The sequence below is a fragment of the Penicillium coprophilum genome, assembly GCF_028826855.1.
Source record: "Penicillium coprophilum strain IBT 35676 chromosome Unknown utg000002l_segment0_segment0, whole genome shotgun sequence".
In the NCBI taxonomy this organism is placed as follows: Eukaryota; Fungi; Ascomycota; class Eurotiomycetes; order Eurotiales; family Aspergillaceae; genus Penicillium; species Penicillium coprophilum.
Genome location: NW_026622721.1, coordinates 804,676 through 821,417, shown reverse-complemented (window position 1 = coordinate 821,417; position 16,742 = coordinate 804,676). Strand labels below are relative to the sequence as shown.

At 48.2% G+C, this 16,742-nt stretch overlaps 9 protein-coding genes across 9 annotated transcripts; 5 read left to right on the top strand and 4 right to left on the bottom strand.

Moving 5' to 3' along the window:
* Window positions 1-93: 93 nt before the first annotated feature.
* N7500_001718 (short chain dehydrogenase/reductase family protein) lies at window positions 94-1,472 on the top strand (the record flags this gene model as incomplete). The annotated part of the gene is made up of 5 exons (XM_056672864.1): window positions 94-362; window positions 433-518; window positions 574-738; window positions 790-860; window positions 924-1,472. The coding sequence occupies 5 exons, from the start codon at window positions 94-96 to the stop codon at window positions 1,470-1,472; spliced, it is 1,140 nt and encodes a 379-aa protein (XP_056536383.1).
* A 913-nt stretch (window positions 1,473-2,385) lies between these two features.
* N7500_001717 (uncharacterized protein) lies at window positions 2,386-3,156 on the top strand (the record flags this gene model as incomplete). The annotated part of the gene is made up of 1 exon (XM_056672863.1): window positions 2,386-3,156. One exon carries the CDS (start codon window positions 2,386-2,388, stop codon window positions 3,154-3,156), a length of 771 nt encoding a protein of 256 aa, XP_056536382.1.
* Window positions 3,157-3,646: 490 nt separating this feature from the next.
* N7500_001716 (uncharacterized protein) lies at window positions 3,647-5,774 on the bottom strand (the record flags this gene model as incomplete). Its single annotated transcript, XM_056672862.1, has 4 exons — window positions 3,647-4,861; window positions 4,922-5,401; window positions 5,470-5,647; window positions 5,707-5,774. The coding sequence occupies 4 exons, from the start codon at window positions 5,772-5,774 to the stop codon at window positions 3,647-3,649; spliced, it is 1,941 nt and encodes a 646-aa protein (XP_056536381.1).
* Window positions 5,775-5,835: 61 nt separating this feature from the next.
* N7500_001715 (SNAP receptor SEC22) lies at window positions 5,836-6,705 on the top strand (the record flags this gene model as incomplete). Its single annotated transcript, XM_056672861.1, has 5 exons — window positions 5,836-5,869; window positions 5,927-5,961; window positions 6,012-6,121; window positions 6,183-6,588; window positions 6,643-6,705. The coding sequence occupies 5 exons, from the start codon at window positions 5,836-5,838 to the stop codon at window positions 6,703-6,705; spliced, it is 648 nt and encodes a 215-aa protein (XP_056536380.1).
* Window positions 6,706-6,844: 139 nt separating this feature from the next.
* On the bottom strand, window positions 6,845-8,023 carry N7500_001714 (Elongator subunit IKI1; the record flags this gene model as incomplete). Its single annotated transcript, XM_056672860.1, has 4 exons — window positions 6,845-7,305; window positions 7,347-7,571; window positions 7,625-7,781; window positions 7,865-8,023. The coding sequence occupies 4 exons, from the start codon at window positions 8,021-8,023 to the stop codon at window positions 6,845-6,847; spliced, it is 1,002 nt and encodes a 333-aa protein (XP_056536379.1).
* An 825-nt stretch (window positions 8,024-8,848) lies between these two features.
* Window positions 8,849-10,453, bottom strand: N7500_001713 (putative MFS maltose permease; the record flags this gene model as incomplete). Its single annotated transcript, XM_056672859.1, has 1 exon — window positions 8,849-10,453. The coding sequence occupies one exon, from the start codon at window positions 10,451-10,453 to the stop codon at window positions 8,849-8,851; it is 1,605 nt and encodes a 534-aa protein (XP_056536378.1).
* Window positions 10,454-10,943: 490 nt separating this feature from the next.
* Window positions 10,944-12,820, top strand: N7500_001712 (glycoside hydrolase family 13 protein; the record flags this gene model as incomplete). The annotated part of the gene is made up of 3 exons (XM_056672858.1): window positions 10,944-11,021; window positions 11,086-11,506; window positions 11,565-12,820. The coding sequence occupies 3 exons, from the start codon at window positions 10,944-10,946 to the stop codon at window positions 12,818-12,820; spliced, it is 1,755 nt and encodes a 584-aa protein (XP_056536377.1).
* A 424-nt stretch (window positions 12,821-13,244) lies between these two features.
* Window positions 13,245-15,063, top strand: N7500_001711 (Zn(II)2Cys6 transcription factor; the record flags this gene model as incomplete). The annotated part of the gene is made up of 3 exons (XM_056672857.1): window positions 13,245-14,062; window positions 14,103-14,559; window positions 14,608-15,063. The coding sequence occupies 3 exons, from the start codon at window positions 13,245-13,247 to the stop codon at window positions 15,061-15,063; spliced, it is 1,731 nt and encodes a 576-aa protein (XP_056536376.1).
* A 1,194-nt stretch (window positions 15,064-16,257) lies between these two features.
* Window positions 16,258-16,473, bottom strand: N7500_001710 (uncharacterized protein; the record flags this gene model as incomplete). The annotated part of the gene is made up of 1 exon (XM_056672856.1): window positions 16,258-16,473. One exon carries the CDS (start codon window positions 16,471-16,473, stop codon window positions 16,258-16,260), a length of 216 nt encoding a protein of 71 aa, XP_056536375.1.
* Window positions 16,474-16,742: the final 269 nt, after the last annotated feature.

Here is a 16,742-nt window from a genome sequence, read left to right as displayed (position 1 = left end):
GGCATCTTCCGTTCTTATACTTGTTGGCTATCAAGTAGCTTTGAAATTACAATCGCGTGATGGATAGCACATTGGCCATTGGCGTTGATCCCCATGGAAAATAATACCCCTTTTGATGCCCGCGTGCAATTCCCGTCGCATAGCGAGCCTCGAGTATGGCTGATCACCGCGGGGGATTCGCCAATTGGCCTCTCAGTGGCGCGCCAGGTCCTTGCGCATGGAGATTATGTATTTCTTGGACTAGCACATTCAACTTTGGAACGCGACGAACGCCGCCGAGATGAATTTGAAGCTTTTCTCGGTGAGGTGGAGCAACACGATGGCTGGCCACAGCGCATGAAGACAGTTCCGCTGGATATCCGGTGCGCTACATCAAGGCTGTCAAATTCATTATGAGCATCGATCTTAATGACTGACTGGTTTCCAACGCAGAATGATGGGGGAGTGCCAGGCAATTGTGGCGAATGCAGTCGCAACATTTGGAAGAGTAGACATACTTCTATGCTGTACAAGTCAAGGTAACCCTCCATTCTCTCAAGGCACGCTCGAACAATACATTGACCTGCCCCCAAGCCCTTATCGGAACAGTTGAAGAGCTCTCCGCTTCCGTTCAAACCATGAATCTCGTACGCGATCAGTTCGAGGTCAACTATTTCGGTCCTCTCAATATCATCAAGGCCGCGCTCCCCCATATGAGGAAAGAGCGAGCAGGGCATATGATGATAATCTCAGGGATCAGTAAGAAATGTATCCCATCCAATCCTTAGGCATTTGTCTCATAATATATAGCGGCCCATATCGGTACACCGGGACTAGGAATGTACTGCGCAGCAGGTTGGGCCCTTGAAGGATTCTGTGATGTCAGTATCTCTATGCGCACTTAATGACATGATTCGCATTGCAGGAAATAACCAGCTTTACAGAGTCTGGCTTACGAGATTGCCCCATTCAACGTCAAACTTACTATCTTCCAATGCAGCATCGAAATTGGCATTCTCACCAACCTAGTAACCAGTGTCCCTCCAATATTTCCCGCTTACTCACCCGCCAACAATCAAGCACCTCTCTTTCGCGGGATCTTAAACCACCTTGTTCCCCAACTTCCCGATGCTCCCATTTCAGCTGATAGTCCAGTCACACCCAGTCGAGTGCATGACGAAAACGCCAGAGTTAGCTCCATTGAAAATGGCCCATTCTCCGCACCAGAGGTTGTCTCAATGCACCCGCCATTGAGCTCCGCACACCTTGAAGTGCTGGTTGCTGAGACAGTATATGCCATTACATCAATTGGGGGCCATGAAAACCCCCCTTCACGACATATCGTTGGGCAAGAAGGCGTTGCGAGTGTCAAGGAAAAGCTCAAAACTGTGAGTGAAGAGCTTGAGGACTTTATACAGGCTAGCTTTGCTGTTGATGTTGCCGCGGACTCGGATCCTATGCCTGGTGTATCTGGAATGAACGGCGGGTCTTAATGAAAGGTATCAGCGTGCAATCAAATTTCTGTCTCTGCCATCGAGCTCGGGGTCTTGTTATGTAATTTTCATTCTATCTCGCCGTCGGCACACCTCACTCCATATATCAAGATGTTACGCTGTTGAACCATGCTTGCTCATTCTACTGCACCATCCCATTGACAAATAAGACAAAACAACATTCGTGAGAGTGGAAATAGTTGCCTGGGGTCATTTGGGCTTCACCGGTACAACTGAGCCAGCTCAATCTCGAATTTCTAGGTAAACGGGCGCCATTAGTGTGGTACTTCCTGATCGAGTATAGTTCAACGGGAGGTCCTACCGGCTGTCAAATATTTTGAGGAAATACCATTGAGTTCCCTTCTCTGTGTTCCCCATAGTCTATCATGTCCCTTGGCTTGCACTTTTAGCCTAACAATTCGATTTTATTTTACATAAATGGATGTGATTGTTCCACGCCAGGTAGCGTGGTCTCATTGTGCCTATCCAAATATCTAAATTGATGCAACTCTCCTCAAAAGTCCCCGTACCTCTTACCGGTTATGGCCAGAGATGCAACCGGGTCACCCTATCTGGTTTGAGTTCGGGGGGCAGCCTGCTTGAGCCTCACCCCTACATACGATACGAAGGGCCAAGCTAAACATGGGCTAGATCAAGCATATCAATACGAGACCCAGCGGGAAACAACAAGAGAGCGGGGTAGAATACGAGCTTCTCCGTATAGCCATCAAAAGAAAAGGTGCTAGGGGTTTGACAAAGCCAAGGCCAATAGTATAAGACTGGACTCGATTCCCTGGGATCGTCGTCACGTCAAATCTACTACTCTGTGCTTCCTACATCTTCAGAAACACCAAGGCTGGTTCAGTTCCTGACTTCTTATCTCAACAGCACCAAGTCTCCAACCCCTTTCACCATGCATGCTTGGCAAACTATCTTAGCCGCAGCCCTAGGCTGTCAGCTAGCGAATGCCGCCGAATGGAGGATACAAGCAGCCCCGATTATCACTGGTGCTCTCCTCCCTCGACAGGAGCAAACATGCCCTGAAGCAACAGAAACTTTGTGCTCAGATGGGACTGGGGGGTGTTGCCCATCTGGCTCGCCTTGTACGTACATCTCCGGCAAACCTAGATGCGGAGGTGGCTGTGATATTGGCGGTCCTACTTGTCTCGGTGGAGGCTGCTGTGATGCTGGATATCTCTGCCCTACACTGGGTGGCAGCTTTTGTCATAAAGCAACCAACTTCCTTCCCGCGCCTACTGCAAGTCTTACAATCACTTCTTCCATTGATTCCGGTCCCACTGAGACCACGGAAGCTCGAATTACTGATACTAAGTCTGAGCCTACGAGTACTTCCGACTTTTCAAGTACCTCGGTACCTTCTAGGACGCCACAGCCTTCTAGCTCATCGAAGCCTACCACTGCAATCACCTCAGATACTAGCAGTGCGTCTCCTTCGTATAGCCCGGGAGGAGATACATCAGACGATGCGTCTGATTCATCTGAATCATCCGGGTCGTCTGGATCCTCAGAATCGTCTGACTCGTCATCGACGACGGAATCATCCACCGCCGACGACAATCCCGGTGCAGCATCACCAGAAACTGCTCCCGGTATGGCCGGGTCATTGTCGGTAAGCTGGGATTCATGGATGGCGTTGGCTGTTATGGTGCCTTTCATTTTGTGAACAATCAAGTAATGAATTATGGACCGCGGGAATATAATCTGTAATTCAAGTCGTGGGTGACCGGCTCAGAAATAATCTACGAATCCTGTAAATAAGTTCAGTGAGTTGCAATTATGCCAAAGCGGGTGGGTGCATACCATCTGAGCGGACTTGTGTAGCGAACATAATCGGATACTTTAGGAAAGGATGACACTTCTCTTGTCCAATAGACTCACTCAACACTTGAATTCTCGGTAAGGTACCATGCCCAGGCCTTTCTTCCCAGAGGCTGGACAGTATACATTACTTTACATCCATGCTATGCTCCTATTTCTTACTTTGTTTATATCATTTTTCCAGATCTTGAGTTCATTTGTTCATTGACAGCTAGTTACCTCAAGCAATTTACGGACTGTTTTCCATTTGGATCTTCATATGATAGCAAGGGTAGTGTACGCGAAAACCAAATGGTCCGGTGTGCTGGTAGTCCCATGTTAGAAGGGGAAGCCATCTACTCAAGTCGTCCATGCTGGAGGAACCAAGCCTCTCGCACATCAAAGAGGCTGCCCATGTCCTGGTTGTTTCGGTAGCACCGTATTTCCTTCCAGGCATTCGCAGTACGACTGTTGGGCATGCGGCCATCGATCTGTAAGATCTTGAGAACGAGTGCTTGTGGTGACGGGATTCCCGAGACGATGATATCCTCCGGCTCACCGGTAGTCATCTGGGATGAAGTTGGTATTGGGTCTTTCTGCGGTTCAGTGGTGGAATTATTGACTTCATCCTGCTCAGCTTCAGCGGGTGCCTCGATATTGTCGATTGGAGCATCAGACTGAGCCGTGGATACTTCCAATGATTTCGATGTACCATTTTTGACGTTGGCATTGGCGATGGATGGCTCTATTGACCCACATAGCCCTGGCGCAGGGATCTCGGGGGGTCCAGGGGTAGAAGACAGCGCCGACAAAGGATGTTCAGGCTGTGAAGGCTCTAAATGCGAGGATTCTGCTGCAGCTTTGCGGTTTTCTTCAATTTTTGCAGCCACGGCGAGACTGAGGTTGAAAGAAGGAGGAGCAGTTGACTTTGGTTCGTCAAGCTGAGAGAGTTCTATTTCCCTAGACACCTCCGGTTCTCGAGGCGGCTCCGGCGCCGGTTGCTTTGGTGGGTTCTTACGTGGTCGCCCTCGCTTGCGTTTCACTGGGGGCTGGGGTTCGGGCTCAGGAATTGTGCGCTTGGGCTTTTGATTTCGCGTACCGCCGGGGCTAAGAATAATAACACTAAATGGTGATTCTTCTTGGCTTCCTTGGTCATTTGACGGTGAAATATTTGGCTCTGTGGTGATGTGGGTTTCGATATTCATTTCGTCAGTAGAAGGTGCAGGGATTCCATGTGGTGGTTGGCCATTCTTCGGCTTCATTGCCTTGTCATTGGCAGAATCATTGCCAGAAGCAGGGGTCTCCTGTGGCGCGTGATCGGTGTCGAGCTTCATATCGTCACCATTCGAGGTACCATTAGTAGCCTGTGATTCTAGTTCCTCGTTTTTCAAATGTGCATCGTTACAAGGGGGTGCCACAGGCTGTGGCTGTGCGTGTAGACCGATTTTTGCATCTTCCTCTCTCTTTTCTGGTGTCAAGAATGAGTCTCCTTTGTCGAAGTTGCTGCGAAGAAACACTCGTTCACCAGGTGGAATGGCAAAAGTCAATTTCGCCCCAACACGGTCATGAAGCTGTGTTTAGTAGTCAGCAAATGACGGAGCTGTATACGGAGTTGATAGACCAAAACATACCCTGACTTCCTTTTCGATGACAATTCTGCCCGCACCCCTGCCATAAACATAATAAAATTTCCAGATATCGCCCAGCTGGATGACACCTTCATCGATAAGAGTTCCTATCTTCACCCGCGCACTTTCTCCGGCAGGTGCACGCCAGTCAACTTTCTGTTTCTGTCCCCAGAACTGCTCATATTCACGTTCCTTGAAGTTATCGAAGTCGCCATTCTCGCGCTGCTGTCTGGCTTCCTGCGCCTGGTGCAACCATCCGGGGTCGTAGCGGCCGTTTTGGAGGTCGAGTTGGAACTGTCGAACGCCGTCGCGCCAGTTGTTTGAATAGCGGATAAAAGAGTCTGGAATGGGTGGTATCTTTGCATCTGGATCGTCTGACGTAATTTGTGCCTCCGGATGAACATCTGGGGGGAGTAGATCAAGGATTTCGCGCTTGTCGCTTTCCTCAAGGCAATTCCATGCTTCGGGTTGTGCCAGCAGTTTCTGCATATTTTGAGCTTATTGTTAGCTTGGATGATCTCATATTGCATTTATGGAAAATTGGCTCATACGACTAGATCAAAGTCAATAAGGAGGGACTTATCGCTCGTCAATAAATGCTCCTCGCTCCATTTCCCTTTGGCGGCGGGCTTTCTTGGGGTTCTAGTTCGTGAGCTCGCTTCGGATTTGGGGGTCGACATGGCGAGACCCGACTGTTCTGCTACATCGGCAGAACTAGCAGCAGCACGACTAGGGCATTATTATACGATGTCAGTAAGAAAAAGATAAAAAGTAATTGCGGAGCTTACCCCGAACGTCGTGGTTCTGCCACACAGGACCTCGCTACCGCCTTCGTGTGCCTCCTCTTCGGAGCCATTCTCACGGCAAAACAAAGGAGAGATTGCTGTCCTTCACAACAAAAAAGACAACTTCTCAGAATGGTCAGGTCAACGCAGATTGCAAGGCTCGATGGTGAGGAACTCTTTGGGAGGTTTAGAGGGGCGGAAAGCTGATGTGGAAGTGAAATAGGCCTTATGCTGGCAGCTTCGGTCGACGACGAGCAGGTATGTGACAACGATTATTCAAGCTGGCCGTTAGCTTACGAAATTTGTAGGCCGAAACAGAGCTCTCTGAGATCAAAAGCCAGGCTAAAATGATCTTTCGGCGCTTGAATCGCAACGCCGCACCCCAAGCCAGTATCGAGTCTGGCCAATACACTCTACAGTAAGTCACACTCACCATTCAGCAAACATTATCAATGGGTAATTTCTCACTTCACATGAAGTTATACAATCAAGGATGATATCTGCTTCCTATGCATTTGCGACAAGTCCTACCCCCGCAAACTCGCCTTCACCTATCTTGCTGATCTGGCCTCCGAATTTACGACCACCTATTCCTCCTCACAATACCTCTCACCCACTCTCCGTCCATACGCTTTTGTCGAGTTTGATACCTTCATCCAACGCACAAAGAAATTATACCAAGATAGTCGCGCTTCTCAGAACCTCGACAAGCTCAACGATGAGCTCCGTGATGTCACGAAGGTGATGACGAAGAACATCGAGGACCTCTTGTATCGCGGCGATAGCTTGGAGCGAATGGGCGAACTTTCAGGGCGACTGCGCGAGGACAGCAAGAAGTACAGAAAGGCAGCTGTACGCATCAACTGGGAATTGTTGCTGAAACAGGTGGGTCTATACTTGCTCCAGATTCCCCTGACCGAGTGGCTAACCATCTCATAGTACGGACCTTTCGCTGGCGTCGGGCTTGTCGTTTGCATTCTTCTCTTCTGGCGATTCTTCTGATTTCTTGCTCTCTTTGGCCGTCCTTGTAGGCCTCGCTGTATGAATGTATGCATAGTTAATACCTCGGTGATTGCGGGTTACAATCCGCCGACTCTAGAATGCAGAGAATTGCTTGAACATGTATCGTATTTGATGGTGTCTAAATTTCATCCTCTTCTTCGTCAAAATCGTCTTCTTCTCCCATGTCGTAAAGAATCCGGCCACCTTCGCCTGGGCCATCGCCATGCTGTGCGTCAAAGTACGGCAGTACAACACCTTCTCTCTCGCGCCTCTGTCTGTCGGTGAGACCCAGCTCAAAGGTCGATGTTGGCTCCTCCTCGCCGGTACCTGGATCTTGCTCCATGGGAGGGTTGTACAAAACATTATCATCAAGCAACGTCACAACCTCTTTTAGATGCTGGGGCGAATACTGTGAGGCAGGTGGGAGAAGGTACCATTCCAGTACACCGCGACCACTCTTCCGTCTATGCTCCAGCTCGATGACGATTCCCTCAGCTTTCCCAGTGCCGGCCAGTCTGTCCAAACGGCCGAGGAGAACGCCTTCTTGCTCTTCTTCAAGCCCGAAGACTGGGGGGCCAGGCTTCGGTCGCGAGCAGCCTTCTGTGCTAGAACGTGTGAGAACGAATGGAGGGTAATGATACTCGTAGCGAGGTATGTCAATACAGAGATAGGTGATGGCGAGTAAGGATTTTGCTGTGGAAGTTCGGGGACATCTTGGTGATATGTCACAACGAGCGAAGCATCAACCTTGGCCGATGGCGATGTGGGAGTAATAAAGGAGCCAAGGAAGGACGCCAAATGAAACCCAGGATCAACTCTTTTTGAGCCCAGAAGAGAGTTAATTGAATCAATGAGGATAAGACGCCCTAAAGAAGCAGTAAGTATGAGTTCACTAGCGGGGTAAGTGCATAATGCTTACTGCGTGAGGGATTGGAGGCTGCGATAGGCTGATAAACCGCGCTCACTTCTTTAACTATATCGGCGGGGCTCTTGCGGCGTGTTGATACAAAAGCATCGACTCCCTCGGGTTGCTTCAGGGTTTCAAAGGCGATGAGCGTGACATGAACTTTCGACAGCTAGCGAACTAGTTAGCATGGCTATCCACACCTGTGTCAGGTGGCTCGGATGTCGCTTATAATAGCAATTTATGTCGTTATACCTTTGCACGTCTGATGTATTCTTTCAAGAGCGGCGTAGCCGGTTGCTCCAAAGAATCCAAGACAAGTGTGAGGGGCGATGCAGTGTCCCGCAAGCTCAAGAGTTTCGAAATCAAGAGCAAATTGTGCGTTCGCCTGTGTGAAAGGTTGATAGGCACCATGTTCTGCTGAAATTAGATACTGCTATAGGCAAAATGCTCTCTGGGGACGCAGGTTGATGACCACACAGGAAGTGGGGTGGCGCTGCGAAAATTTCGCGGTGGAATTTAAAGTTGAGGCTCGACGGGCCGGCCCGCGGGCTCTTCTAACCTTTCTATCGTTGTGAACAATTTTGACCTGGAGTGTTTGAATTCTATAAAATCATGTCAAGCATCCAACACATATACCCTGTGCTAGAAGTTCCAGTCAACGATAATTCCCAATCAACGATAATTCCCAATCAACGATAATTCCCAATCAACGATAATTCCCAATCAACGATAAAATTCGAAATTATGTAACTTCTAAATAGCCTGTCATCTAAAAGATATAAATAAAGGACAAAAAATTACCAATATATATTTTCACCACCCCTTCCACTAGCTTTAAATAAATAGATAGAGTAATCTCATATTATAAGTAATACCAAAGCAAGCCAAAGACTACCGATTGAAGCTCATGAAGGCTCATGGGCTCAAATCGAGAGAATATACTAAATTCTTCCGAGGTAGGTGGCTGCTTTAGCCTGTCTGCTGATTGAACACAAACTATAATGAACGAATGAACTCTGGTTCTTTCAGTGTGGATTTATTCATTTACCTACGCATGTGATCATTTAAGCAAATTCTTGTTGATATTTCCCATGTAGTCTTTAATTGTGCAATAAATTCTGTGACAAAGGTTGTTGTCTTTTTGGGCTGTCAAGCTCAAATTGGCCTGAGATGGAAGAGCGGAAGGAATAGTATTTTAATAATTATATCCAGGGAGATGTATAGGCTGCTGAACTATCAATGTTTACCCGCATGTGCCTCATGAACTTCTGTTGCCTCTCCCTCATACGGATCAACCGTGGTGGTGGCAAATTTCCTTGCTGAGACTCCACGCTCAAAGAGTAAATCCAGCTCCTCATATGTGCGGCCCTTTGGCTCAGGAAGCCGGAAATATGCCCAGACCAGCGAGGCTAGACAGGTACCAGCCCAGAAATAGGCGCACCGAGCACCCCAGTTCCAGGCCGTGGAATTGAGCTGGTAGTTGGTCAGAACGTTAACAACAATGTTGCTAATGTTGTATAGGCACCGGGCAAGGACAATAGTCTTGGCTTTCAGACGGGTGGAGGACAGTTCTGAAACGAGGGAGTATGTGACTGGGCCGACGCTAATGTCATAGCAGAATGTGAAGATAATGAGCATCACGCCGATTGCCCATTTGGCTGCGTTGTTGTCTCCTGGTGCAAAAGATAGAGACCCTGTGATTATCAGAAGGACGAAAAGACTGGCGAGACCGGATATGTGGATGGTTCGTCGGCCCGCGTAGGACATCAGGAACCATGATCCTATTGTACCCAAAACACCGAGGCCGTATTGTCCCAGGGACAGGTTGAAAGATTCTACCGTGGGAAGACCCGCTTGGACACAGAAGTAGGCGAAATAACCCATCAAGTTCTGGCCACAAAGGGTTTGCACTAACCACACAAGGCAAACTACCTCGGTTCGGCGAAGGTTCGTTCCCCTGAAGCAGTCCCAGTATGTGGTTCCACTAGAGAGCGATTTTTCCAACTCATTGGTGTGTTGAATCATAGCAATCGTCTCTTCGGGGTCAAAGTTGGGATCATTCGGCGAAGTCAACCGCAGCAAGGCTCGTCGAGCTCCTTGCACATTGCCTTGTCGCACATGCCACCAAGGGGACTCAGGTGCGAAAAGACAACCTATCATGATTGGGATTGGCCACACCCATTGTACACCGAAAGGTATGCGCCAGCCCCACTGATCGTCACGAGAGATGGAGCCGCGATTCACGCCAACGGCCACAAACTGTCCGAATACCCAGCACATGTTGATGAAAGTTGTCAGGTAAGGTCGCAGGACTACCGGACAAACCTCGGAGGCATAGGCGGCTGGTAAGGTCTGAAATATACCCCAAGGGATACCAGCGAGAATCTCGGCAGCTAGCAACATCTGAACATTGACTGCGAAGAAAAACAGAAAAATGACTGCTGTAATGGCGCACAAGGCACAGATCATGGTTTTGCGGTACCCTAGACGCTCAGAGACCAAACCATTGATCAGAAGTCCAATTACTTCACCACAGCGTGCACCATTGGAAAGGCCGGATTGCCAGGATGCCGGAACAGCCCATTTCCCCGAGGCAGTCTGTTCTCCGAACTTTTGATTGAACACGGGTGATGCGTACATTGAGCTGAGTAATGCAAGGTCATACCCCTCCATGATGAGAGTGGACGAAAGAAGGACTGACCAGCCAACGGCTTTCGGGTATAACCGCAAAGCCTGCCAGAGGGTCATGGACTGCTCTTTCCTAGCTGCTTGTCTGCCCTCTGCAAGAGCGGGGGAGACTTTGTCATCCATCCTCGTGGATGCGTCGTCGACGAATCCCATTCTAAAACTGTGTTATGTCTTTGAAGCTAATGCGCCCAGTGTATATCGCAGACTAAACAAAAAGTTGCGGATAAATCGTCTGTCGAGGCTCAGAATCGAAAGCTAAGAATATCTTAAGCATTATCAAGACTGGTAGACCTCGGGACAATGGTTGATTTATACAAAGGATCTTTAAGCAAAAGAACATATACATCCACGAGCATTGTGGATCTGGGGAAAACGCACATGGGAGGTCACTTGCTGCCGAAAAAGAGAAAACTGGGGAAGCTCGAGTGGAGAGGGGTAGCCCTGACGAATCAGCCGAACGGAAAGGACCCCATCGGCGGCAAGTCGGTCGTTAGTCGGACATGCAACATTCCACTCGGCAGCTTTACGGACATGCAGGGTTTTCTGAAGCTATCCCCGCGTTTGTCCAGTCCGAATTGACGCCGACCGATGATGAAAAGCTATAAGAGGGGTGGTCGAAGGAAAATGCAAGTATCAAGCCACTATGTCACCACATGCGACAGAGGATACAGCCGTCCCGACGGGAACCAATAACTGGTGGAAAGAAGCTACCGTTTATCAGGTTAGTTGCCACAATATTCAGGCATTCTTGGATACAGTTTAACCTTGTGTGCTCGAGTCTAAAGGTATACCCGGCTTCCTTCTATGACACCAACGGAGATGGCTGGGGCGATATCCCGGGCGTTGTCAAAAAGGTCGATTACCTCCAGTCGCTAGGAGTGGATGTCGTGTGGCTATCGCCAATGTACGACTCACCTATGCACGATATGGGCTATGACATTTCCGACTATGAAAACGTGCTCCCTGCTTATGGAACCGTACAAGATGTGGAGAATCTTGTGGAAGCGTGTCACTCGCGAGGCATGAAATTGATTCTAGATCTTGTCGTTAATCACTCCAGTGATCAGCATGCTTGGTTCCAGGAGAGTCGGAGTAGCAAGGACAATCCCAAGCGCGATTGGTACTTCTGGCGCCCTCCTCGATATGATGAGGCAGGAAATCGGATGCCTCCAAGCAATTATCGGGGTTATTTTGCAGGAAGCACATGTACGTTGGAATATTCTACGGTATCCAATATATTTAGACTGACGAAACTTTTACATAGGGACGTGGGATGAGAAAACGGAAGAATACTACTTGCATCTCTACGCCAAGGAGCAACCCGATCTCAATTGGGATAACAAAGCCACACGCGAGGCTATCTACAACAGCGCGGTGCGGTTCTGGCTAGACAAAGGTGTTGATGGCTTTCGAGTGGACACGGTGAACAAGTATAGCAAGCACACAGACTTTCCAGATGCTCCCATCACAGATCCGACAAGCTACATCCAACCCGCCATCGGAATGTGGTGCAACGGACCCCGGATACACGAGTTTCTACGCGAAATGTATAAGGAGTCACTTGCTCCGTACGGGGATATCATGACTGTGGGCGAACTAGCCAATACGCCCAATCCGAGGAACGTCCTCGAATATGTAGGAGCATCAGCCAACGAGTTAAGCATGGTCTTCCACTTGGACATTGGTCATATTGGCATGGGACCTACTTTGGAGGAGAAGTACATCTTTACTCCATGGAAGTTGACGAAGATGAAGTCCATTGTGGAGAAGTGGCAGTCTTTCATTGAGGGATCGGATGGCTGGACCACCGCTTTCTGTGAGAACCACGACAACGGACGATCTGTCTCTCGGTTTGGATCCGATGCACCTGAGTTCCGGGAGGTCTCTGCCAAAATGTTGGCTCTAATGATGGTTACCATGACTGGGACTCTGTTCATCTATCAGGGACAGGAGATTGGTATGATCAATGCACCACGCGAGTGGCCCATTGAGGAATACAAGGACATTGAAGGATTGGGGTACTACCGAGAAGCAGAGCAACGCAGTGAGAGTGGGGCTGATCCTACTCGCAAAGAGCAGATCATGGATGGTCTCCGAATCCTGGCTCGCGATCATTCCAGGCTGCCAATGCAGTGGGATGACTCAGAACACGCTGGTTTCACTACTGGGAAACCGTGGATGCGAACTCATGACCTTTATGGTGAGATCAATGTAAAGAGGCAGGAGAATGACACCTCAAGTGTATTGTCTTTCTGGAAACATGTTCTGCGTCTGAGGAAAGACTACCGGGAGTTGTTCATCCACGGTACATTTGAAGTGCTTGACTATGAAAATCAAGAGTCATTTTGCTTTGTGAAGTCGAGAAATGATAAACGAGCATTGATCGTTCTGAACTTCACTGATCAGCCTCAGCCATTCACACAGGCTCAGAAAATTGTCGACATGAAGTTGCTTGTGGACAACTACTCCGACTCATCGCTAGAAACCCTGAAGCCCTTCGAAGGACGTGTCTACATTTGAGATATCCCCACAGAAGCACCAGTCAATGATCTATTCTAGAATATTGATTGAGCTACCAATTTTCTAGCACCCCTTTCAGCTGCCGACGCTATTCCCGAGATTAGTATCCCGTAGTTTCTCAGCAATCTACGGCCTGTAACTCATTAGGAGCCCCAATAGGACTTGGCCTCTATTATTGCCTTCTTATCTTATAAAAACACAAAGCCAGTAAAGAGGTCCACTGATTCTCCTTACAAATCAAACGGCCACTGAAAATTTAGGCACAATTTCGAGGGCCTGTGCGGCATGTTTGGGCCTGACAAACAAGGCGATAATTGCCATTTCTTCACCCGCTGTGATCTGCACCCGGCTTCTCCCCGACTTCCCCCGCAACCCCGGATTTTGCTGCTTGTTCCTATCGGTATATTTATACGTGGCTTTCTAAATGTCAGACCCACCTGTCAAGCAAGCATGTGACGCATGTCGTCGACGTAAAGTCAAGTGCATTTTCCCAAAACCCTGTGAGCAGTGTCGGGCTGCTGGCCTGGTCTGCCGGACCTCTTCGCTACGACGGAAAAAGGGGCGACAGGGCCAAACAGCCAATATTCTCAATGAGCTTAGAGCAAAAGAAATTGAGCAGACACTAGTGCAGGATGCGAATATTTCTCCGCCATCGGCAGCCCTCAGACATGGAGATACTGTACCAACGCCCCAGTCACTATTAGCCTTGGGGAGATGTCAGTTCTCAAAAATCCCAGGCCTTCTAAACCGGGACCTTGTCAATGCCTGTGCGGAATATTTTTTCTCGCGTATGAGAGGAACGGTGCCCATTTTGCAACCCGGCAGCTTTCAGAAACAGGTGGACCTTACCGACACATGTCTCCATGCTTATTGTTTGGTCACTGCTTTCTGCGCTTTTGTGGTTACTCAAACCGGATTTGCAGTGGAGCATTCATCCTCAGAATTCTGTCGAGGTTTCTGTACTGAAGAATACCGAAATTCTCTAATTGAGGAAGCCACCGAAGCCCGAAAGCATATCGACCCATTCACGGATCCTGTACGACAAAGCATTATCATCGCTTTCCTTCTATACGGGTGTCATATTGGATTGGGAAATCAACGGCATGCATATTACTTTCTTCGCGAATCCACGACGCTTTATACGGCCAGCGCGCTGGAAAGTCAAGCATCATCGGCACAGGTGGATGAGGATGACCCTTCCTTGGCGGGCAAATTATTTTGGCTCTTGGTGGTGTCCGAGAGGTAGTTTCTCGCGCTATTCGTTAGTTCTTTACTAATACAGGGACAGAGCTCATGCAATTCGTCGACATAGACCAATTACCCTCCAGGTCACCCCCGCAAGCCCTCAATTGGAAGATGATCCGCTCCCAAATGCGTCAGCTATTGGCTTTCGGTGTCTGGTGAATCTTTACCTCCCATTCGATGAAGGATTTTTGAGTCAGTGGAATGGAACGAGTGCAACATGCTCGATCGAGTCGCTAGTTCGCCTTGAGGAGCGCATCCGAAGTGCTGTCCCGGCGGACCTCGGCCTGCCTGATATACTCATGGCAGACTTGCGTGTGTCTCAGCAATGGCTGCGTATCATGATATGGCAGCTATCTATGACTGCTGGGTTTCTTTCGACAAAGCCTACTCATGAATGCATGGATTTTCGCTATCCTCTTCTAATTGCTCAAGACCTCTGTTTCGCAACATGGAAATTATCCAAGCAGGGTATGGAAACCCATGGAATTGGTCTCGTATGATATCCCTTACAAGCAGGCCAAGCATATTCTAACACATTAAAGATTGAAAAAATATTTGAGGTGGCGTGCACCTTAATTGATGTTATGACATGTCTCTCGGCGGCTGGGCTCCGTTCTTCGGGCTTTAAGCTCGGCCCGCAGGATTATCTCAAGCATTTTTTCTCTCTCATCCACGACCTTCCTGGGGGACGCCGAAGGTTTCTTCCACTGCTGCTTACCAAAATAGGGCAAACTCTGCCTTCCATGGTAGACCCTATCACCGTTCATCTAAACCTCCAACCTGGTCCCATTGTTCCGAGTTCTGTCAGTGAAGAATCAATATCCGCCATTCCTCAAAATGAGAGCTCAATTGAACAGGCTTCCCCTGAATTGCTTTCCGATTCTGCGTCTGTAGATTGGATGAACGGTAACTTCAATTATGCGGAGATGAGCCGCATCGGTGCTAAAACACCAGAAATTGATGAGGCATTTCTCCAATACTCTAGTTACTTTCCCTGAGATTGGAGAAATGGACTGTGCCCACCAAGACCATGCCTGGCCAATAAGGCTACGTACGGTGAAAAGGATTGAAACAATATGGCGGCATGTTTATCACTCTTCTAAATGTGTCCAGTTGCTGCTGATGAGCCTCTACTTCTTCGCGTACGAAGGGGGGTATTAGCTTTTAATACTTAATAGTCATAGAACTTATTTAACCCTAAGGTTCGATAAAATTTGTGAAGAAAATAAGGTAATACTAATTTATATACTAGCGTATTTATCTTACCTTTTATAACCTCTTAATATTAGTTATTTTGCGGTGTTAAAACGTACGTATAGCCGGTTAGTTAAATCGAAAATATAGGTTAGGATAAATCATATTAACAAACTTGATTTCCTTAAAGCGTACCCCTTTACACAAATTAAGGCTTTTAAATCGGAGACTATCAAAAATAGCTTTAGAGTAGCTAGTTTAATACCCTTTATACCGGGTGCCCAATATCCGACATACATCTCATAATAATCTCCCACGCGACAATCGTTTCTTTTTGGTCAATATAGCAGCTCCGCGGGACATTGTCTTGATCAACCATGGACTTTCAGGTGTACTCCTTCAACAACTGGGAACTGTGATGAATGGATGAGCAGTCAAAATTGCAGACTGTCTTCAGCAACTTCATCCATTCTTGGCAAATCATTCTGCGAATTACCATCTGCATCTACCCACAGAAGGTGGAAACAGCAACTCCATCCACGCAGCTCATCTCCTCTGATAATAATTGGTTCCAATGTGGGAACACATCAATTATTAAACCGGAAACTTGATCCACACCTGTCACAATGCGGTATTGGAGTTCCTAGCTAAAGGCTTTCAATCGAACAATGCTGAAGGCTGATACTTTCGAGAGGTTCATGGAAACCTCAACCGGCGCTCCTGCTCTATCAGTATACCCTCCGAAGTGGGCAAGGAGACTCTGTCTTGGAGACCTAGAGAGAATATTGACGGTACTGTGGATGTTCACAAGTTCGAGATCTTCACAGCCATCCATTTAGCTATCCAAACCCCATTGTGGACATTCCCATCGATGCCTTTTGCTTCGTCCACTGAAAACAGGCGGCCTCATCTGTACTGTTTCAGTCTAAACTGGGGTTTGCTCAATTCTTCAGTCCAGCTTTCTACGCGATCTCGATACCCAGGATGCCACCACCGGCCTAGTTCACCGCGCTGCTGAACTTTCTGTCGAGCTTGCCCTTCATATTTCGGTCCAATGAGACCGATGAAATACTTGATTCTGATGCTCCAGTAGAGATGTTGACAACTGGCTGTCGATAATTGATCTTGGAAAGACGGTCGCTGGCCGACTTTGAATTGAGTTTTGGCTTCAGCTTTACGAGATAGGGTATCACAATATTGGTTTGATCGGTCATGAGTTGTGTCAGATGTGCCAAAAGAAAGTCCGCAAAAACACAAGTATCGGCACAGTGTGTATAAGAGGTTACCAGATATCTTTGACCTTTTCACATGGTTTTGCAGAATTGCATCCATATCCTCTAGAAAATGGAGACTATGGAGGGCTGTGGCTGTGCTTTACTCAGTACGGAACGGGGGACGGACCTGTGGGGGAGAAGATATGTGACGGGAGAGGTTGAGAGTATTATACACGATAGAGGCGCATATATATATCCAGGGTTTGACC